Source organism: Sceloporus undulatus, chromosome 6 (assembly GCF_019175285.1).
Source record: "Sceloporus undulatus isolate JIND9_A2432 ecotype Alabama chromosome 6, SceUnd_v1.1, whole genome shotgun sequence".
Classification (NCBI taxonomy): Eukaryota; Metazoa; Chordata; class Lepidosauria; order Squamata; family Phrynosomatidae; genus Sceloporus; species Sceloporus undulatus.
Window position 1 is genome coordinate 396,421 of NC_056527.1, and position 19,660 is coordinate 416,080.

The window sequence follows — 19,660 nt, forward strand, 5'->3', positions numbered from 1 at the left end:
GGCCCTGAAGGAAGGAAGGCAGGAAGAGACCCGATGCTGCCTATTTGGAGGAGGGGGCATTGTGGGGGCTGGATGACCAGGGAGGGCAGGGCTGCTTTGGGCGGCGCAGAGTACCCACCCTAGACACCCATACCTGATACTCCTTCTCCTGCCCCCCAATTGGGGGTGGTCTAGATGACCCTGGGTGACACCCTTGTATCCGTGAGCCTCCCATGGCATGCTGTCCCTCGCAGCAGTGTGGCCCCTTAGATTGAATCCAAACTCGCGAGAGGAGGAGAGGGAGATCCTCGGGAGGAGTGGGTGGTGGGGTTAACATAAGGCTGTGTCCTACCCCCTACCAGCGGACATCCGGGGCCGATCGAGAGAGTCTCTTCTTCAGTTCTGACTGGCCTGACCACCCGGGGGGGACGGCGAAATTGTGGGCGAGAGGACTACTTGGTACCTCTTGGGCACCACGAGGCTAGGAGATGCGGGCGGCTAATCCGGAACCTCGCCTTTGGCCTCCGATGGCCTGGGGGGATATCTCCAAGCCAAGAGGGGCTTAGGGGCAGCAGGGAAGAGCCAGAGCCAGCGCGCCGCAGCCCGGGAGGCAACAGGCCGAGGCAAGGAGGACGGAGAGAGCCGGCAAGGAAGGAGGGACGATCCTGTCGGAGGAGGCAGATGGGTAAGGAGCAGGGGCGGAGGGAGGAGAAGCCGAGAGCCAGAGCCAGCAGAGCGCCTCCCCGCCGAGGGGGGACGTGGCTCGGAAGTGCCGATAGTTGGGCTCACAAGGTTCTCCACTGTCGGTCACCTTCGGAGGAGGAGCCCCCACCCCGAGGGAGAAGGCAGGCGGCGCGGGGAGGAGGGAGAAGGGGGTCCCTGCTGGACCCCCCCGGCCCCTGCCCTGCCCCGCCCTCCTGGCACAAGTGGGTGCCCTGGGCACAAGCGCCCCAAGAAAAAGGGCTTCTAGGGTGCTGCCAGGGCCCAGAAGGGAAGCAGCACGAAGCCCCGGGAAGACTGCGGCCCACTTGGCCTTTGCTTCTCCAGAGGGAGGGAGGGAGGGAGGCTGTGGGGGAAGTGGGGCCGGTCTCAGGGAGGGAAGGGGCCCCAGGGGGGCCCTGAAGGCCAAGGCCATCTCTGGGGAGACTCCCCCCCTCCCTCCCAGGTGGCAAGGGCAGGGCAAGGGGGGCCCTTCCCAGACTGGGCGCCCTGAGTCCGACCCTGTCTCCATCCTCCTCCCTTCCTCCAAAGCTGCCATTGCTGAGAAGGAGAGCCCTCCGAGGGAGGCCATTCCTCCCTCCAACAAACTGCTCTTACAGCCAGGAAATTCTCCCTCTTGTTTTGGTGGAACTTCTCCAGGGTTCACAGAAACCCAGGGTTGGAAGGGGCCCCAAGGGCCCTTAATCCAGCCCCCCCCCCAAATAAAGGCTGCCCCAAAGAAGGAGCCTCAGCTGCCTCCCGGCTTCTGGATGTCCCTCTTTCTGGGGTCCTCTCTGCCTCTCCAGCCGAGGAAAGCTCATGCTTCCAGGTAGCCTCAAAGGGGGGCCACAGGAGCCCTTTGCAGGCTGACTCTCTGCACCTGCCGACCCTTTGACATCTGGGAGATCTGGAGACACCTGCATCCCACCAAGTAGTCAAGGCACCTGGCAGATCATTTGCAATGCCCACTTTGCTCCCCCCAAACAGAAGGGTTCCCTCCCTGGGAGCCCCTGGACTTGGCTCTCAGTCCAGTCACAGCCGCCGGGCAGAGGCACCTCTTTCTCCCTGTCCCCTGCCCCACTAAATGAGGGTATGCTTTGATTGTGATTTCCTGCATGACACGGGGCTGAACTGGAGGGACCTGGTGGTCTCTTCCAACTCTATGATCCTATGAGTCTATGGACACCCAACACAATGCCAGTGTGGACTCAAGGCTTGCTTTCTTGACTGATAGTGACCCAGGAATGCTGAGACCGTGACACTTTGACATTGCACCAGGGCACAACAAGCATCCTTCCAACGGGTGCCTCCCTGGACAGCCCTCGCCCAGACTGCCAATGTCCGCTCAGCGCCACAGAGAGGCATTTTTGCACAGACGCTTCCCAATGGTGGTAACCCTTGATTCCGTTTCCACACGGGGTGCTTCTGTCCCCACTAAGTCCAACCAGACTGGGAGAATCTGCAGGTAAACTCACAAAATGTGAAGCCGTTCACTGCTTGGCACCCTCAGGGGCAATCCTGGCACAATTGCGAAGGAGGCCTGCCAACGCCAAGCGGCCGGAGAAGGCCATGACGCAGAGCGGGGGAAGGACGCTAGACTCCCACGCCAGGCCAGGGAGGCCGCTGGCCTTGGTCCCAATGAGAAAGAGCAGAGGGCCCAACACAACATGGGAGAGAATCACATGCACCCACATGTGCAAGACCAAACCCACAGGGAGACCCCAGAGGAGCCCCTCCTCTCTGTCGGCCCCCAAAACACACCAACCAACCACTGACAGGCATCCCATAATTTCAGGCACAGGCAGAATCTCGACTGAGTTGCTGGCTATGCAGACTTCAGACCCCCAAAGCACCAGGATGCTTACATGATGCCAATGACTTCCAGAGAAAATACCTTCCTAACTCTCAGGGGAGACCCCCCCAGGGATGTAGCCAAGGGGGGGGGGTTCTTGGTGTCCGGACCCCCCTTTCCATTAGAAAAATGAATGGTGTGTGCTGCTGCGCCACGCACTCAAGCCCTTATAATGGTGGCACTTAGTCTGCTCCCTCCTCCTAAATCCTAGCTACGTCCCTGACCCCCTTACTGTGGGGGGGGGGCTGTGGCAGGTCTGGGGCCAATCTCCTGTCCTGGGACCCCTCCAGGGACTGACCAAATTACCTAAACCAGAAGTCCAAAACAGGCCTTTTTCTTTGAAATGTCCAGCAGAGCAACCTGTCCCTGTGACCTGCTCCATGGGAGACCATGCTGCTGCAGGAGGCTTCTCGGCAAGGCAGTCCCTGCTCTTGTTTGGCCAGAAGACCTCTGGCCTGGAGAGGTCAAGGACTGCCCCAAAGCATCCTGGTGGGGGCTTCCTCCTGCTTCTCTCCCCCGAGATGGATGGCAAGTGCCCAAAATACCCTTCCAGCTGGAGTTGCGGCACCCTCAGCTCCTCGACCCCTAACCCCCTCATGATTTCACCTTTGGACAGAACATTTCAAAGGCACGCGCATGGTGGCACAGGATGCTAAGGATGCAGCCTCCTCAGCTCCTGGCCTCTTCTCCTCCCAAGCCCCAAGGAGAACCTCTTTGTGGTCTGGGCTCATCCGCCAAAAATCACCGTCCTAGAAGGTCCCTTCCATCAGGGCTCCAGGCGGCCCAAGAGGTCCACGCCCGGACATGGGGCATAATGGCCCCACAATGAGGTTAGCTTAATGGGCATAATGGGCACTTCCTCCTGAAAACTGAACAGCTGCTACCTCCACACCCATATAGAAAAAACCCACAAAATCCACTCTCTTCAGCAGAAACTCCCAGCCGAAATACTTGCATCTATTGTTTGCGGAAGCACATCACCTGCTCCATGAAGCAGCTGGGGGGGGGGGGACCCACCAGAGGGCCCCCCCCAAGCCAGGCTGGAGGGGAAAGCGAGAGTCCTCCTCCTCCTGAATCCAGGCCCTGAAGTCCCTCCAGCGCATCACGCAAGAGCTCCTGCCTGCCCTGGGCACAGAGTCTCAGAATCATGGAGATGGAAGGGGACCACAAGGGCCATATAGTCCAACCCTTTCTGCCATGCAGGAATGCACAACCAAAGCACTCCCCAGAGATGGGTGTCCAAGATGGCAACCTTTGCTCATTTCTCTCCACCAGGACTTTCTGCATTTCTCTCCCCTCTGACCTTGCTGTCCTCCATCCAATTCCCAACCCACCCTTCACTGGTGTCTTTATTAGAAATTCTGCATCACACTTCATGCATCTGATGAAGCAGATTCTAGTGCCCTTAAAGCACATGCTTGAATGCATTTGTTAGGCTTTAGGGTGCTGGGGAACCTCTAAAGCCAAGGTTGGAAGCCCACCTCTCTGGGCGCTTAAAAGGCGGTGGCTTCCTGCTTCTCAGAAGGGGGTGAGGACAGATTGCAATCCCTCCCCTGCTAAGATCCCATGAGCCTCTGCCACTTTTGCAGCAAAGACTGTCCTGACTGCCTCTTTGGAAATGCAAATAAATCTACTGCTGTGCTATGGATTTTGCATTAATCGTGGATTTATGGGGACATGGTGCTAAGAGGGAGAGCGGAGCTGGGGAAGATCTGAACCTGAGCCAGCTCCAAGGGACTTGGTGTGATGCTGCACCCCATTACTCCCCAGACTCACGGTTCCCACCTTGTCGGAGCCTGTGGGGCACGTCCAGCAGTGCCTTCTCTGGCCCCAGACCTTCCCTGCCATAGGTGCCCCTGGTATGACCCAGCTGGGCCACCCTTCCCGCATCGTGCTCCTGACAACAGATCAATGCAGCAGCAGCACTTCACTAATGCTGAGCAGGAAGGGCAGGGAAGCATTGCTGCTCTCTGCTCTAGGGCAAGAGGACGGATGACCCACGGCAAACAGGGCTGTTCTCTGGCTCCTTATGGATGGGGGGGGGGGACAACAGGTGGAGCAGGGAAGGGAAAAGGGAACTCTGTGAGCAGGCCAGAGGACCCAAGCCCACCACCACCACCAGAATCCCATGGGTGGGTATCTTCTTTAAGTGAGCAAGGGTTTTGTGGTCCACTGTGGAAGCAGCTGGGTATTTTTGTCCAAATGGATGTGCGTGTGCAGGTGTGCCTTGCACACTGGGCATGCAGACAGACAGGCATATCTGGCTGAAATTCACTAATTAGTAGTGCAACTGTCTCAAAACTCTGTGAGCATCAAGTAATGTGCAGTCCTAAGTGTGCAAGACCATGCAACCACGTTGCATGAACTTTCCCTAAACCTATACATGCCATGGTGTGATTTACTCCTGTAGCTTTTATATGTCCTCTCATTGCATCTCTGGAGCAGGCAAGTGGAGGAGAGCATGCCAAACATGCAGGAGTGCACCCAGGTGCACGGGGATGGGCAGATGAGTTTCTGCTACGAACCTCATGTGACTACATCACATGCGAGCCTCACACACCTGGGTACACAACTGGCTTGTGCACGTACAGAGGGAGGCCTTTGATGGAAGCACATGCGTGTTAGTCTGTATACATGCAAATTAGTGCGCAGGTGACCCCTCTGCCCCCCGGCAGCCTCTCCCTCATTAGGACGATGTGCGCTCGGCCCGTGATGGAGCTGCCAACTGCCGTGAGCAAGGGGCAAAGCGCGTGCCCCTGACCAGACATACCACCATACCATCTCAGTACCAGGAGGTAGCCTCATTCTGTCTGGACAGCGCACAATGCTTTTTTTTTTGTGGTGGTGGGAGAAAGGAGCCATGAGGAAGGACCAGTGTGGGAGAGGGACGCACGGAAGACACTGGCCAGTGCTCCCACTGCCCCTGCGCCCCTGCCCCTGCCTGACCAGCCTGAAGGGCATGATCCACATGGTGCCACAGCTCTGTGGCAGGCTCCATCTTTTGCTCTCTGTCTCCTTCTCTCTGCAGGTGTGAGCATGGCTGTGCCTCTAGATGCCTCTCCAGGTGGGGCTGGGAAAGGCATGGTTTCTCCAGGTGCCCCGGGGGCCATTCGAAGAGACCACACAAGGCGCAAGGGACCAAGGCTGGTGGTCACTCCCACCAACGTCACAGGTCTGGCTGGTGGGGATGCCAGGAAGGAGAGCCTTCTCAGAGGTTGCCCCCAAACTCTGGGACTCCCTGCCAGAAAGGGCCCATCCTTGTTGTCCTCCATTTGGACAGGGAAACCTTTTCATTCGGACAGGCTTTTCAAAGTAGAAGTTTTAAAGCAGTGATTCCCAATCTTTGGTCTTCCAAGTGTTTTGGACTTCATTTCCCAGAATCCCCAGCCAGTTTGCCAATACAGTAGTCAGGAATTCTGGGAGCTGATGTTTTGAAACCACTGTTTTAAAGACTGGGCTGGCGAGAGGGCAATATTGTTTTAAACTGTGTTTGCTTTTTCTAATTGCATTTTATTCTTTTAACTGGAGGGCTAAATTGTCTTTTTGTAAGCTGCTTTGGGTCAATTTGAGAAGAAAGGAGGTGTAGAAAGAAAATAAATAATACATCTTAGTACTGGGAATAGTTGAATTCTAGTTTAACGTTCATTTTTTATATGTTTGTATTCATATAGACCTTTCAAATTGTAAGCTACTTTGACTCCCAGTTTTGGGAAGAATGATAAAATCATAGAATAGAATCATAAGAGTTGGAAGAGACTCCAAAAAGGGCCCTGATCCAGTCCCACCCCATTCATTCTGCCATGCAGGAACTCTCAATCAAAGCCCCCCATTGACAGATGGCCATCCAGCCTCTGTTTAAAGACCTCCAAAGAAGGAGACTCCGCTGCCCTCTGAAAGTGGGATAGAAATAAACATAATTGATGATAAAGTCGAAGGCTTTCATGGCTGGCATCCATAGTTTTTTGTGGGTTTTTCGGGCTCTGTGGCCATGTTGTAGCAGAGTTTCTTTCTGACATTTTGCCAGCATCTGTGGCTGGCATCGTCATTCTGGCATTCTTCTCTGAAGATGCCAGCCACAGATGCTGGCGAAATGTCAGAAAGAAACTCTGCTAGAACATGGGCACAGAGCCCGAAAAACCCACAAAAACGATGACGATGATGATGATGACGATGATGCCCTGAGCCATTTCCTGTGCTGCCCTCCACCCATCTTCCTTTCCCTTTAGAACAGATAATGCAAACACATGTGGGGAGTGTGGGAGGGGGGCTCTCTATGGGGTTTCCTCCCGATCGCCCCAGCCTGGCCCCCTTGCAGCTCCCAATGGTCCAGAGGTCTTTCTCCAAGGGGGGGGAGGGGGGCAGATGGAGATCCAGGTTGCAAAAGGAGCAGCAGAAGATGCCAGCCAGCACCCCCCTCCCAAACCAAAAAGATGCCCATCATCCTTGGCACATGTAGAAGCGTCACCCGCAGGCACTGACCACTGGGACATGCTTGGCTCACCTCATCTGGCCTCCTGGTCTGGTCTTCCTCCCTGGCAGTGCTGACCGCCTCTCTTTCAGCCAAACCATCCAGTCAGTCCAGACCCCAATTGGGGCTAAAGGGGGTGGGAGGCAGGCACGTTCCCCCCTCCATCACTCTCAGCCTCCCCAAAGCTGCCACTTGAACTGGGACCCCAGTTGAGCCCCAGCCCTGGCAGAAGTGCCACAAAAAGTTTCCACCAGTAGAACCAGTCCAAGATAGCTGGAACCCCTCCTCAGAGCCACACCAGAGAGAGAGAGAGAGAGATCACACACACATACACACACACCATTGACATGAGGAAAACTGGAGCAGGATTCCCCAACTCAAACTCAAGACCCCTTCCCAAAAGAATTGATACTCTCAACTCCTGGTTTAAACCTCCATTTATTCCTCCCTGCATCCCATTGCACCTGAGGAGGTAGGAAAGAAGGGAAGGAAAAGATGAAGCTCTCTTCCTAGATGCTCCTCTTTAATTATTCACACTCATAGCACCAAAGAGGGCCCTATGCTTCCCATGATTCCATAAAGTGAATGCATGTTCATTGGTCCACACAAATACCCAGGCCTTCATTCTACCTAGGTTCAGCCAAACTCTTGAGCTGCACACAGGATTTCAGCCTTGCTCCCGGGGACCATCCAGGAAGGAACACAACGGGGACAACAATGCTCACAAACCTCTGTGCATGCAAAAACACAACACACACCTACCCCCACACACCAGGTGCAATGTGCAAATGGTCTCCAGCCAGTCTGACCTTCTGGACCTACAAAGCAGCTGCCAGACAGAGATAGCGAGGAAGGTGCTGTGGTGGAAGTAGAGACACATGTGGCCCTTCCCAGGTTTAGAGAACTCTGGTCCTTCAGGGTCCCCCTGAAGGACCCCAATGCATCCCCCCAGACACAGACAACCAAAGTGGAGACTTGCAAACAGCCCCTCCCACAATGTGAAGCTTGGGGGTCCTGTTTGCTCTGAGGGAGCTGCAGGCTAAGGAGGGCCCCCTGCCCCCAAGGGATGTCCGGATGGGTCTCTTCATCCCACACAATTATAGGGCTTGGGTGGCACCTTAACTGCCGCATCCCACAGAATCTTGCAATCTGATGGGTGAGCGGAGCTCTATGGCCATGGATCTTAAATACCAGATCTCTGTAGGATGGAGTCCTGATGGTAGTCAGAGCTGAACCAAAGTGCCATAGTTGTGTAATGAGAATGCAGTTCCCACGGCTCCCTTTGTCAAAAACCAAGAGCACCAGGCCTTGACCTTGGCCCATCCCAACCAACTTGGCACAAGAATGGCAATAAGCATGAGTGCCAACCCCAGGCCTGGAGGAAGGAGTGTTTCAAGGCACAAATGCCATGCCCGCCTGCCCCTTTGCCTCCTGCCTGGCTCACCTGGGTGACCTTCTCGGTGACGTTGTGTGTACGGTCCTTGAGCTTGCTGGAGGCGATGATCTCCTTCTCATTGGAGGGTGAGGTCAGGAAGGCCTCCGCCTTGAAGTCCACAAAGTTGAGGGTGATCTGGGGAATCTTGCTGATGGCCCGGTAGCGCATGAGGTCCGAGTCGGAGGTGGAGTTGAGCAAGTGGCTCCGGACGTTGTTCATGGCACCTGCCGAGAGCGCAGAGGGAGAAGAGCCGATGAGAGAGGAGTGGGGCAAAGGCTCTGCAATCTCCCCCGACCCACTCCCACCACTGGGCATGTGCTCTTGAGGCGAGCACAGAATTGCCATAACTCTCCCAAAGGGCCTTGGAGATGAGCCACCCAGCATTAGTGCCACTCCAGGTGGGCATGATTTCTTGGTGTGGAGAAGAGAGCAGACCCCTAACTGGTCCTCTGCTTCTCAGACGATATGATGTCAAAGATCAGCAGTATTTTCCTAACCTTCCAGGGACTGGCACCAAATTTGTGCCCACTGGCCAAAAGGGCTTCCTTCTGTCCTGGAAACTCTCCAGGGGCTGGAACTGGTTCCAGGACCACCCCTTGGGCCACCACTGCTCTCCTCCGTGCCACAAGCCCTCTGAGGACTGCCCCCCCTTACAAGCTCCCCATGGCCTTGCCCACCTCCCTCGCCCAGGGCAAAGAAGCCACCCTCCCACTGTGGGCCTCCATTTACCACGAAGGTAGAGAGGACTTCAGGAGCAGGCTCTCCCTTCCTCCCTGGTCCCAACCAACCCCTCCAATAGCCAGATCTGGGGAGTCAGAGAGGGCCATCTGGGTCATGCTGTTGGCCAAGGGAAGAGTGGGCTCCAGACCCCTCATCTTCTGCTTGCCTTCCTCCCATGTCTCCCTATTGCTATGCATGCCTTTTTCTCTCATCACAAGAGCAAAACCGTTGTTGTTGATGGAAAGATGGATCAGTTGCCTTTGGGTGACTTTGGGCAGTGAGCACCAGGGTTCCCATGTGCCACCCTCCTCTCCATGTGGGCTACCTGTGCTGGCATGGCGGCTGTGGCCCCGGCCCTTATCGCTCTCGCCCTTCATGGCCTCAATGTCGTCCACGGAGGAGGCCCGGCGCACGCTGTAGAAGCTCTCGCGCGAGCGGCTGCGCGTCAGGCTGCAGTTGGAGAAGGAAGCATCCAGGTTGAGCCGGGCCTTCTCTGTCCGGGGCGAGGAGTGGGTGACTGGGGGCTCCAAGCCCCCTCCGCCTCCTCCATTCTCCTCCCCCTCGGGCTGCATCAGGGCCTGGCGGTCTTCCCCAGGCCCCCCGCATCCTAGGCAATGGTTGTCCAGGGAGGAGGTGACCTCGTCCAGGGCCACTGACTCGCTGCTCTGCTTGGAGAAGTCCACCACCACTGCCTCGTCCGGGTCATCCTGTGGGAGCGACTGCTTGCTGCCCGCCAGAGCCAGCAGCGCCGGCAGCTTCAGCCGGAAGGACTTGCCACGGCCTGGGAAGGGGAGACACCAGACAAGATGGGGGGCAGTTAGAGGAAGTGGAAGACACCCCCCAAAAAGCCTCATCTGGATAGTCTGACCTTCCAGAAGCCCACCTGGAATCATGGGGCTGGGAGGAACCCAAGGGCCAACTGCTCCAGCCCCTGCCACTGCTAAAGGCATCCTTGACAGAGATGGACATCTCAAATCAGAATCGAGCTGGACAGAATCCCCAAAGGGCATGTAGTCCAGCCCCTGCCAGGAATGCACCCCCAAAGGCACCCTCCGTCAAGCAGCTGGCCTGCTGTTAGCTTCTCACGAGTCGGGCACAATGCATTGGAAGCCTGGACTGGTCCATGTTCAATTTGCACCCCATTGTAACTGCAGCCTCCACTGAGTCCTACTCCGCTGCCTCGTTGTGGTGCAGAGGTGGCCCTCAGAGTCTCTCAGCGCCTCCTCCTGTGGAGACTGAGGTCTATTGCACAGGGATGAGAACTGCACAGCCCTCCAGATGTTGTTGGGAGCACGTGTTCCAGCATCCCTGTGGCCAGCGCAGCTGATGTGCAGAATGCTTGGAGTCTCACCACATCTGGACAGGCAGACGATTCCTGCCCTGCCATGCTCTACCAAGGTGGCAAGGCTTCAGGTGGGGCAGGCAACATCCTCAGTCCTCCTTTTTAGTCCCAGCTTGAACAGAACCACTGCCTCAATTAGATCTGCCTTTGTTTTGACTCAGCTGACTGAATGGGTCTACTTTAATTGGAGCTGGTTTAGTTTTCCAGCACACATGTCTCTTGCCTGAGGACCAGCCTGGCTAAGGAAGGGGATACCCACCACCAGAAGTTCTTTTAATGGGTCTTTGAACAGGTCTTGCATGTGAGCATGCTGTGATGTCAATGTTACATTTTAATTGCATTTAAACGGTTGCTCTGTTTTTCATAGGATGTTTATCTGGTTGTTGTTGCTTACATTATTTTTAGTATTATTATTGCTTTTAGCTGCACTTTGTTTTACTTTTCGTTTTGTGTCGTGAGCACCTTAGGTCCCATATTGGCAGAAAGGTAGGATATTTATTAATGAATTCATCAAATATAATAGGCCCTTCTCTTTCTGCTGTAAGAGGAAAGGTGGAAGAAGTGATGCCCGAACAGGGAAGGATCCCAGCTGGAAGACATCCTCATCCTTTTCCTCATGCCACATGAGTAAATAAATAAGGTGGAGCACTGGCTTAAGGTCTGGAGGTAGACCAGGATTGGAGAAGTTCCTTTTTTGTACTACTGGCCCCAGAATCCCCAGTGCCCCATCATTGCTGGGACCAGAGCTCTGGTCAGGCCCCACCTGGAATATTGTGTCCAGTTCTGGGCACCACAATTCAAAAAGGACATTGAGAAACTGGAGCTATGTGTCCAAAGGAGAGCGACTAAAATGGTGAAGGGTCTGGAAACCATGCCCTATGAGGAGAGACTTAGGGAGCTGGGGATGTTTAGCCTGGAGAAAAGAAGGTTAAGAGGTGATATGATAGCCCTGTTTAAATATTTGATGGGATGTCATATTGAGGAGGGAGCAAGCTTGTTTTCTGCTGCTCCAGAGAACAGGACCCGGAGCAATGGATGCAAGCTGCAGGAAAAGAGATTCCACCTCAACATTAGGAAGAACTTCCTGAGAGTAAGGGCTGTTCGACAGTGGAACTCCTTCCTCAGAGTGTAGTGGAGTCTCCTTCCTTGGAGGTCTTTAAGCAGAGGCTAGATGGCCATCTGCTGGGGATGCTTTGATTTGGGTTTCCTGCATGGCAGAATGGGGTTGGACTGGATCAGGGCCTGTGCGGTCTCTTCCAACTCTACGATTCTATGATTCTAAGTAACTCTTTTCAGCTCAGGGCTGAAAAGGCAGCAAGGCTCAGCTCAGCATCAATGGAATTGTTGTCACATCCATAGAACTAGGAGAAATCTGGGCTTCCTCTGTGGGAACTGGGGGTCGGGGTTGGCTGAGGTGTTCAGCCCAAAGCCACATCCACTGGACCTTCTTTTTGGGCTGGGGGGGCGTTCCTCACCCCTAGAGAGCTCCCTCATGACCCAGCCAGTGGGGCAACGGTGGGGAGGAAGCCATGTTACGCACCTGTGGGGAGCCAAGCGGCCGGGGAGACCCAGTGGTTGGTGTTCTTGACTGGACTGGTCAGCAGGTCCCGATCCATCACCACCTCGAAGTTCAGGATGAACATGATGACGGCCCCATCCTCGTTCTTCACCGGCACCACGTCCACCAGGCAGAGGAAGCAGCTGCCTGGAGTTGGAGGGGGGAGAGAAATGGGGGACATAAATCCCTCTCCCCAGTTCAGGACTCCAGAGGAAGGGGAAGAAGGGGAGCACCAGAGAGTGGCAGTGGCCCCTTCACTACAAATCCCAGGATGAACCAGGAGAGAGCGAGGGCAATTAAAGTGAGACTAAACTGCTACTGATGTGCAGTGTGTACTGTATGCCATAGCACTGTGTGCATGATAAAGGATGGGAAGAGAGTCTCTGCAGGTGGCATAAAACTGTGCCTTAGGGGCTGGAGACCAGGGTCACTGGCCTTCTCAAAGCAAGGAGGACAATGTGTGGCAATGGAGGCAGTCCCTTTCCTGCACAGCGCAGCCCTTTGGGGAGAAGAAAGAGACTATGATTCTATAAGGTGGGGAGAGTCGCCCACAATGACCCAAGGAAAGCTGGCCAAAGGGGTCAGAGACCACCGAGCGAAGCCCTGCCACTGACTCTCTGTCTGACCCTGGCCACATCTTTTTCTCTCTTGCACACACTCAAACATGGGTTCAAAGTGGGAACGGATGGGAGGGAGATCACCATTGCCACCAAAAGGGTGATTTTGCAATGCAAAGGCTGAGACCTACAAGGGAGGCGAGTGTGGGGCCGGCTCCAGCCCCAGTGCCCCTTAGCCAGGCCACGCTCTCTCAGCCCCCTTCTTCCACATATGCACAGTTTCTGTTGTGGTTGTAGCAGTGAGATTATGCACATCCTAATGGGCACCTCCCTCGCATTAGCCTCTTGCGCAGCATGGGTCATGGTGCCAGACGCAGGAAAGAGCCTGGCATTGCAGTGGGCAGAAGGATGGGGGGGGGCTATGATGAGGCCGGGCAGGACATAATCCCGCCAGAGCATTTTTAACAGCTGTGGCGCTAATCCGGCACAACTGGAACTGGGGGATTATCTCACGCACACAAACACACCCATCTGTGGGAGGCAGAAGCCCAAGTTCCAGCTGCTGTCCTTTGCTATTTTGCACCCAATGGCTGGCACCAAGGAGGGCAGCCTCTCTCAATCCCCCAAAAAAACAAAAGAGGGAGGGGAGGAGGAAGGGAAGGAGAGATGGAGGAGGAGGCCTCCTAAATGGGGGGTGGGTGGGTTGGGGGCAGACTTTGCAGCCAAGACGTGAAGGTCCAAGCCTCACTGAGGGGGGGGGGGAGAGGGCTGTGGGAGAACTGGACACGCAGCTGTCCTGACCTCATTTCCAGAGGAGGATTTGGAGCCCTCCGAGTGCAATCTTCCCAGAATCTGCTTAAAGGCCCCCCAGGCCCCCTGCCCCACGGCCCTCCAGCCTCTCCCCCAACCCAGAGATCCGAGACCAAGGGGAGACCAAGGACGGACCCTCGGCCCCCTCCCACTTTGTCAGACTGCAAAGCCTTTGCAAGGCTGGGGGTGGCAGAGAGAAACAGCCATGGGACAACATTGTGGGGGCCCCTCAGCAATGAAAGCTTTGGGAATGCATAGGGGCAAAGGTACTCTGCACATGCTCAGTGGCACCCTTAGCACTGAGAAAGAGCTCTGGAGCCAGGTGGGGCTGACAGGTGCTCTGGACCCAACACACACACACATAAACTCGCACCCAGGGCCGGCCTTCAGGAGATCCAAGTGTTCAGGTGCCAGTGAGGAGCATTGCTGAAGTCAAGGCCCAAACCCAAAATGCGCCAAGAACAAGGTGACCAGGCATCCTCCTTTCCCAGGACATGTCCTACATTTCAACCTTCTGCCCAGGAGGCATTTCAAAATGTCCTCCATTTTGAGCACAACCAAGAAGCATGAATTTATATTTTATATTAGTGTGCCTAGCTTTCATTTTGTCTTGTCCCACACTTTTTCTTGCATGTCCTACATTTTGTGGTGCCTTGTCCTCCTTTGTGGTGAGGGCATCTGGTCACCCTGGCCAAGGAGAGCTAGCCTCTGAGCATGTACAGGGAATCCCCTTCTTCCCAGAAGAAACCCCCAAACACCAGGATTGGGCGCAGCTCTCCTTCCTGCTCAGAATGAAGATGGAACAACATTATCTGCCAATTTGGGATTAGTAATTGCCACCGGGCAGAATTTACAACACCCCCCCCCGGAGCAAAAGTTTGGGAACGTTACTATTTTGTGGCTGTTTGGAGTTTCCTCCCTGAACTCAGGGAGCATACTCCAAGAAAGTAACTTTCCCAAGCACTGAGAATGAGTAGAACAGGAGAAATGTCCTCAGTCACAGCTTCTGCTCAGGCATCCTCTGGCATCTGGACCCAACACACCTGATCCCCCCCCAAAACAACAGCAGTCTCTCAAGGTCGACTTCAGTGGCCCCCTCCATAACTTGCTAGCCCCCCAAACCCCTGAGAGACGAACCCTGCAAGGGAAGGAGCCCTACCCTGCAGGGATGTTGGCAGCAATTGCCTAGAACTCCCCTGCATTCCACACACAAATTAAAGGGGAATCACTGAGCATGCACAAAGGGCATTGTTTGCTCCAATGCCATCCCCACTCCCCCGCCCAATGTGTGGAATTAGCAAGGGCTTTCTGGGCAGGACAGACCCCAGTGCCCAGTTCTTTAAGGGGAAACACAACAAAGAAATGAACCGAATCCACTGCTCTTCCCTTGCCAGGCCCAGTGGGGGGATGTGTGTGGGGCATTTGCTGCCCTCCTGGTGGGTTCCCAGGTGATGGCAGCACCAGTCTCCCCAGGTGAGATAAAGCCCTGGGCAGGAGGAGAGGCCGGGCACATCTGGTACTCACCACCAGGCCATGGGCCAAGGCCAAACACAGCGGATGCCCACTGGCACTGAGTCTGCCTGGGTGGGGAGTGACCAGCCGATGACCTGTGCCAGGCAAGGGGGCAATGCCATGGGGCATGCAAGGCTGGTCCTTAGACACGGATGGACAGTGACCACAGCAAAACAGGGGGAAAGTTGGCGGAAGGAGGCAGCGGGGCGGCTGTGGGTCCTGGCGGTGGGAGCTGGAGCAGCAGGGATTTCATGCCTAAATATGGCCAGGTCCAGGAGCACTGCCCTGGCAACGGGGAAAGCAGGCAGGAGGCACACTGACCTCTGGCATGGAAGGGAGGATGGGAGGACAGGAGAGAAGCTAAGGAAGAGAGATAAGGGAACAGAGACAGAGGAGAGGTAGACTCAGAAGGATAGGACGCAGAGGCATCATGCCACAGAGCCACAGAATTGGAAGGGCTTCAGGGGCCATAGAGTCCAACCCCCAGCCAAAGAATTTCCAATGGCAGGTGGATGTCCAGCCTCTTTTTGGAAGGAGACCATCCCAGAGAAGGAGACCACCCACCACTTCGCCAGGCAATTGAGTCCATGGCCAAACTGCTCTCATTGTCAAGAAGTGCCTTCTAATGTCCCACCAAAATCTACTCTCTTACAACTTCAAACTGTTAGCCTGGGGCATCAGTGATCAGACTGGCTGAACCTAAGACATGTAGGATATGTAGGACATGTAACACATCCTCATCCTCATTCTTGGCCCTTGGTCTGGAGCAACATCCCCCCCCCCCCCCGTGACTGCATAGACCTTGCTAAGGCATGGGGTGTCCAGTGCCCAGGTTTGGCCAACATGGAGGGTGGCAGGTCACACTGTCCCCTCTGGTGGCTCAGGGCCAAGGGACCAAGGATGACACCTAGGCCATCTGGGAGACAGGAGCTCCAGCTGGTTGCTTTTGGGGTTCCATTCATGCCTCCTGTGCCACCGAGCCAGGCTTTGCTCCTCAACTCAAATCACAACTCACTTTTCAGTTTCCAAAGAGGGTTGCCACTTGCGTTCCTCACCCCCCATTTCTCCAGTCCCTCCCTGTCCTGGTCCCTGGAGGTGGAGGGACCACGGTGGCCCTCCATAGTTTGGGGTTGCCCACTCCACAGACTCCCCATGGCTTGCCAAGCCCACTTTGCCCCAGGCCTCTGGGTCAGGGCTTCTGCTGGCCTTTTGCAAAGTGGACTTTCTAGTCCGGACAGCCCAGACCTCCGCCAGGGTTTGGACGGAGCAGCTTCCCCACGGCTTGAGAGTTTCAGGGGCTCCAGTCACCCCAAAAGGCAAAAACAAAGAACACCCCCCCGCCAGAAACCAAAACAGCCCCATTCATCTCAGGGAGAGACAAATAAAGACGATATTAAATGGTGAAGAGAGAAGCGTGTGCAGGAACGCAGGACGACTTCCATGTCAGTGGGGGCAATGGGTCCGCTCTGGAGTTTAGTCCCAAGTTAGAACTGAACAGTTGGAAAAGAGAGCCAGAGATGTGTAGTGTTTTGAGCGTTTGACTATAACTTTGGAAGCTCAAGGTTTGAATCCCTGCTCAGCCATGAAACCCACTGAGTGGCCTTGGGCAAGTCGCACTCTCTCAGCCTCAGAGGAAGGCAAAAGCAAAGCCCCTCCGAACAAATCTTGCCAAGAAAACCCTGCGATATCAATGGCAATACCCAATGGCACTGGCATTTTTATATCATTTATCAATGAAATCAGCTCTCTCTCATGGTTCATAATCCATGAGACAATTGGCCCCAACAAACTGGGGGCTATTTCAAGGATGGAAGGCTGAGTCAACCATGGAGCCCTGCAGGATCGAACCCACAACCTTGTGGCTGCAGGACTGGTGGGTCACTGCAGGTCAGAAATGACCTTAAGGTACACGTCTCTGCTAACTTTCCTTTTTCTAACCTAAAACGGCAGCAAAGCCCGTAACCTTGTCCCCAAAGGGAGCTGATTCAGCCCCTCCATCATTTTGGAGCTTTGGCAGCCCAAACTGCTGTATACATTACTCCCAGTTACTCCAGTGTGGTCAAACCACGGCTTTGTGCAAGGAGAGCATGATATTGGCAGCTCTGCTGTTGATCCCGTTTCTAATCAAGTCCAACAGACTTTTTAATGGCAGCTGCCCACAGGATTGGCATTTTAATCCCTGTCTTTCCCCATCTCTGCCAGAAAACCCAGCTGCTTTTGGGTGACGTTGGGACCACCGTCGCTCCTGAGAGCATCACTTCACACTTGCTTTCATGGAGGACTTTATCACAGGATAATCCCATCTTTGGTTGGGGCTCATTGCAGAATACCATTCTTCTTCCGTTGTTGGGAGACCAACTGGAAAGCGTTTCTTTATAGTGATGCCAAAACCTGCTAATGACCTCCTTGGTGAGCTAACCTCCCTCCTTGCCAACACACCAGCTTTGGACGTATCATGAACCAAACTGGGAATCAGTGGGAAAAGAGGAGGGCCAGGCGACCGGGATGGAGGCAGTCAAGGCATGGGAGTTGCTGTCCTGAGTCTGCAAGAGCGGAGCAGGGCTCTGGGTGACCAGAGGGGCCCTGGAGGACTCTCATTCTATGATAGCCCATGACAACAACAACAACAACAACAACAACAACAACAGCAACCCCTTCCCAGTGGATTACAATTCCCTGCCTTGGTTTCCTGTGAAAGTTTCTTACAAGGTCTGACTTCTAGGAAGGGATGGCACTAAAGAGCCTCATTGGCTGAGCTGGGAGGCCTTCCCTTCCATCTTGGCTCCTGTAGAGAGGGAACTGGGCAGGGAAGGCAATCCAGACATGCTCAGGAGCACTCTTCTCTACGGTCAGCACTTTTGCCTTCTTCCACAGTGAGAGCCTAACATCAGAGAAAGCACCTTATGCGCCTCTTCTGCTGGTAGCTCCATTTTACCTTTCTAAAAAGGAGAGACTTGAGCTGAAATGTGCTCTTTGGGTGGCAGAGACCCACCGCAGTCCCTCCGCAAAGCAGCCTCCCTTGAGTCTTCCTGGCGCTTCTTACCGTCCCTTTTTTACAAACGCAGGGAGGTCCACAGTGACCCAAGGCATACGCCCAGGAAGACCTTCTTTAGGCCAACCAAAGGCGGCAAAAGGCCTTCGCCAGGGAAATGTCTGGGGAATCATGCAAGGTGGGGGGAGAGCCTTTGGCGTCTGCGAGGGTTTGGGTCTAGCAAAATCCATGGGTGCTCAAGCCCCATTACATACAATGGCAAAGGAAAATGCTTTCCCTTCTATAAAACAACAAAAACACGGTTTGCTTTTTTGGAGAGTGTGTCTGTATACATATAAGATTTTCAAGCCATAGACGTTTGAATCCTTGCGTTAAAAAATCTGTGGATCTGGAGAGCTGACTGTATGAAGAGTCATGGCTCTGTGCCTTGATGGAGATGCTCCGTTGTTTATCCGATTGTCGCATTTGATATTTGATCTTTTTAATTTGTTGTCTGCTTATTTTATCTAAGTCTGTCTTGTATTATTATCTATTGTTTTACATGTATTTTGTAGAATTTACACCATTGGCAGGTTTCATTTTTACCGATTTTATTGCTTGTATGTACAGCGCTGTGTTAATAATAATAATAATAATAATAATAATAATAATAATAATAATGGTCCTGGGGGAAGTCTATGCAGACAGAAAGGCTAGCCCCCTCCCCTTTGCCCCCCAGAAGCAGCCGGCCATAAAGTGACCGGGAACAAGACGCAGGACATGGAAACTCACAGCGGCAGAACTGAAAGGCATAGCCCTGTCAGTCTCTAGGACCGCCATGATCAGCCTCATGATCCCACTAGATAGAATCCCACCCAGAAACAGCATTTTAGAAGGAGGGAAAAATCAGCAAATGCAGGAGGGTTTTCAAGCACATTTCTCCCAATTTTTGGAATAATGCGAAAATAAAGCGAACGGAAAGTGGACAAAAACAACTCAGGAAGTTCCCAAAAGTAAAAAGGTGTTGTTTTTGCCCACTTTCCGTTTGCTTTATTTTTGTGTTGTTTCCGTTTGGGAGATCTTCCGCATTTGCAGATTCTTTTTCTACCTGTAAATCCTGTTTCCAAGTGGGATTCTCTCTCGTCTGATGAGGTCCTTTGTAGAGAGATCTTCTAGCAGCACCTTTGAGACTAACTGAAAGAAAGGAAACAGTTGGCAGCGTGCGTTTTCATAGATCTCCGTCTACTTCCTCAGATGCATTCCTCCACTGAATGCATCTCAGGACATAGGCTGAAGTCTACGAAAGCTCATGTTGCCCACTTCTTTATTTCAACTAGTCTCAAAGGTGCCGCAAGGTCTCTCTACACAATGAAAACCCAGAGCAGTCCTCTCCTCCTTTTCTTCTCTCCATCCTGGAGCTGAGCAGGACAGTTCTGCAGGATGGCCAGCAGGTGGCGCCCTTGCCTCAGTGTTAGTGCCTGCCATCCATCCATCCATCCATCCTTGAAGGGCATCCTTGGAGTGAGGGGCAGCTGGACTGGCCAGAGGAAGCAATGTCCTGGCTCCCAGGACCGGCTGAAGGTCTCGGTCTGCTCCAGCTTGGCTCCTCCGTGGAGCAGAGCCCTACTGCGCTCGGCTGCTGCTGGGCTAGTATTGTATTCTTTTAGCATTTTATAGTGTTATAGTGTTTTATTGTCCGTTTTGTTATTCCAGGGGGTCCGTTTTATCCGCTGAGGTTTGGCTCCAGGATCAGCCGC

The 19,660-nt window shown here is 54.1% G+C and overlaps 1 protein-coding gene across 1 annotated transcript in view; it reads right to left on the minus strand.

Moving 5' to 3' along the window:
* The window catches only part of KCNH2 (potassium voltage-gated channel subfamily H member 2), a 91,656-nt gene that overhangs the window by 42,934 nt on the left and 29,062 nt on the right, over positions 1-19,660 (minus strand). Inside the window, exons 3-5 of the mRNA XM_042476709.1 lie at positions 12,036-12,200; positions 9,479-9,934; positions 8,443-8,657 (exon numbers count right to left, since the gene is read on the minus strand). Of these exons, the coding sequence (XP_042332643.1) occupies positions 8,443-8,657; positions 9,479-9,934; positions 12,036-12,200 (836 nt within the window). The remainder of the gene's footprint in view (positions 1-8,442; positions 8,658-9,478; positions 9,935-12,035; positions 12,201-19,660) is intronic.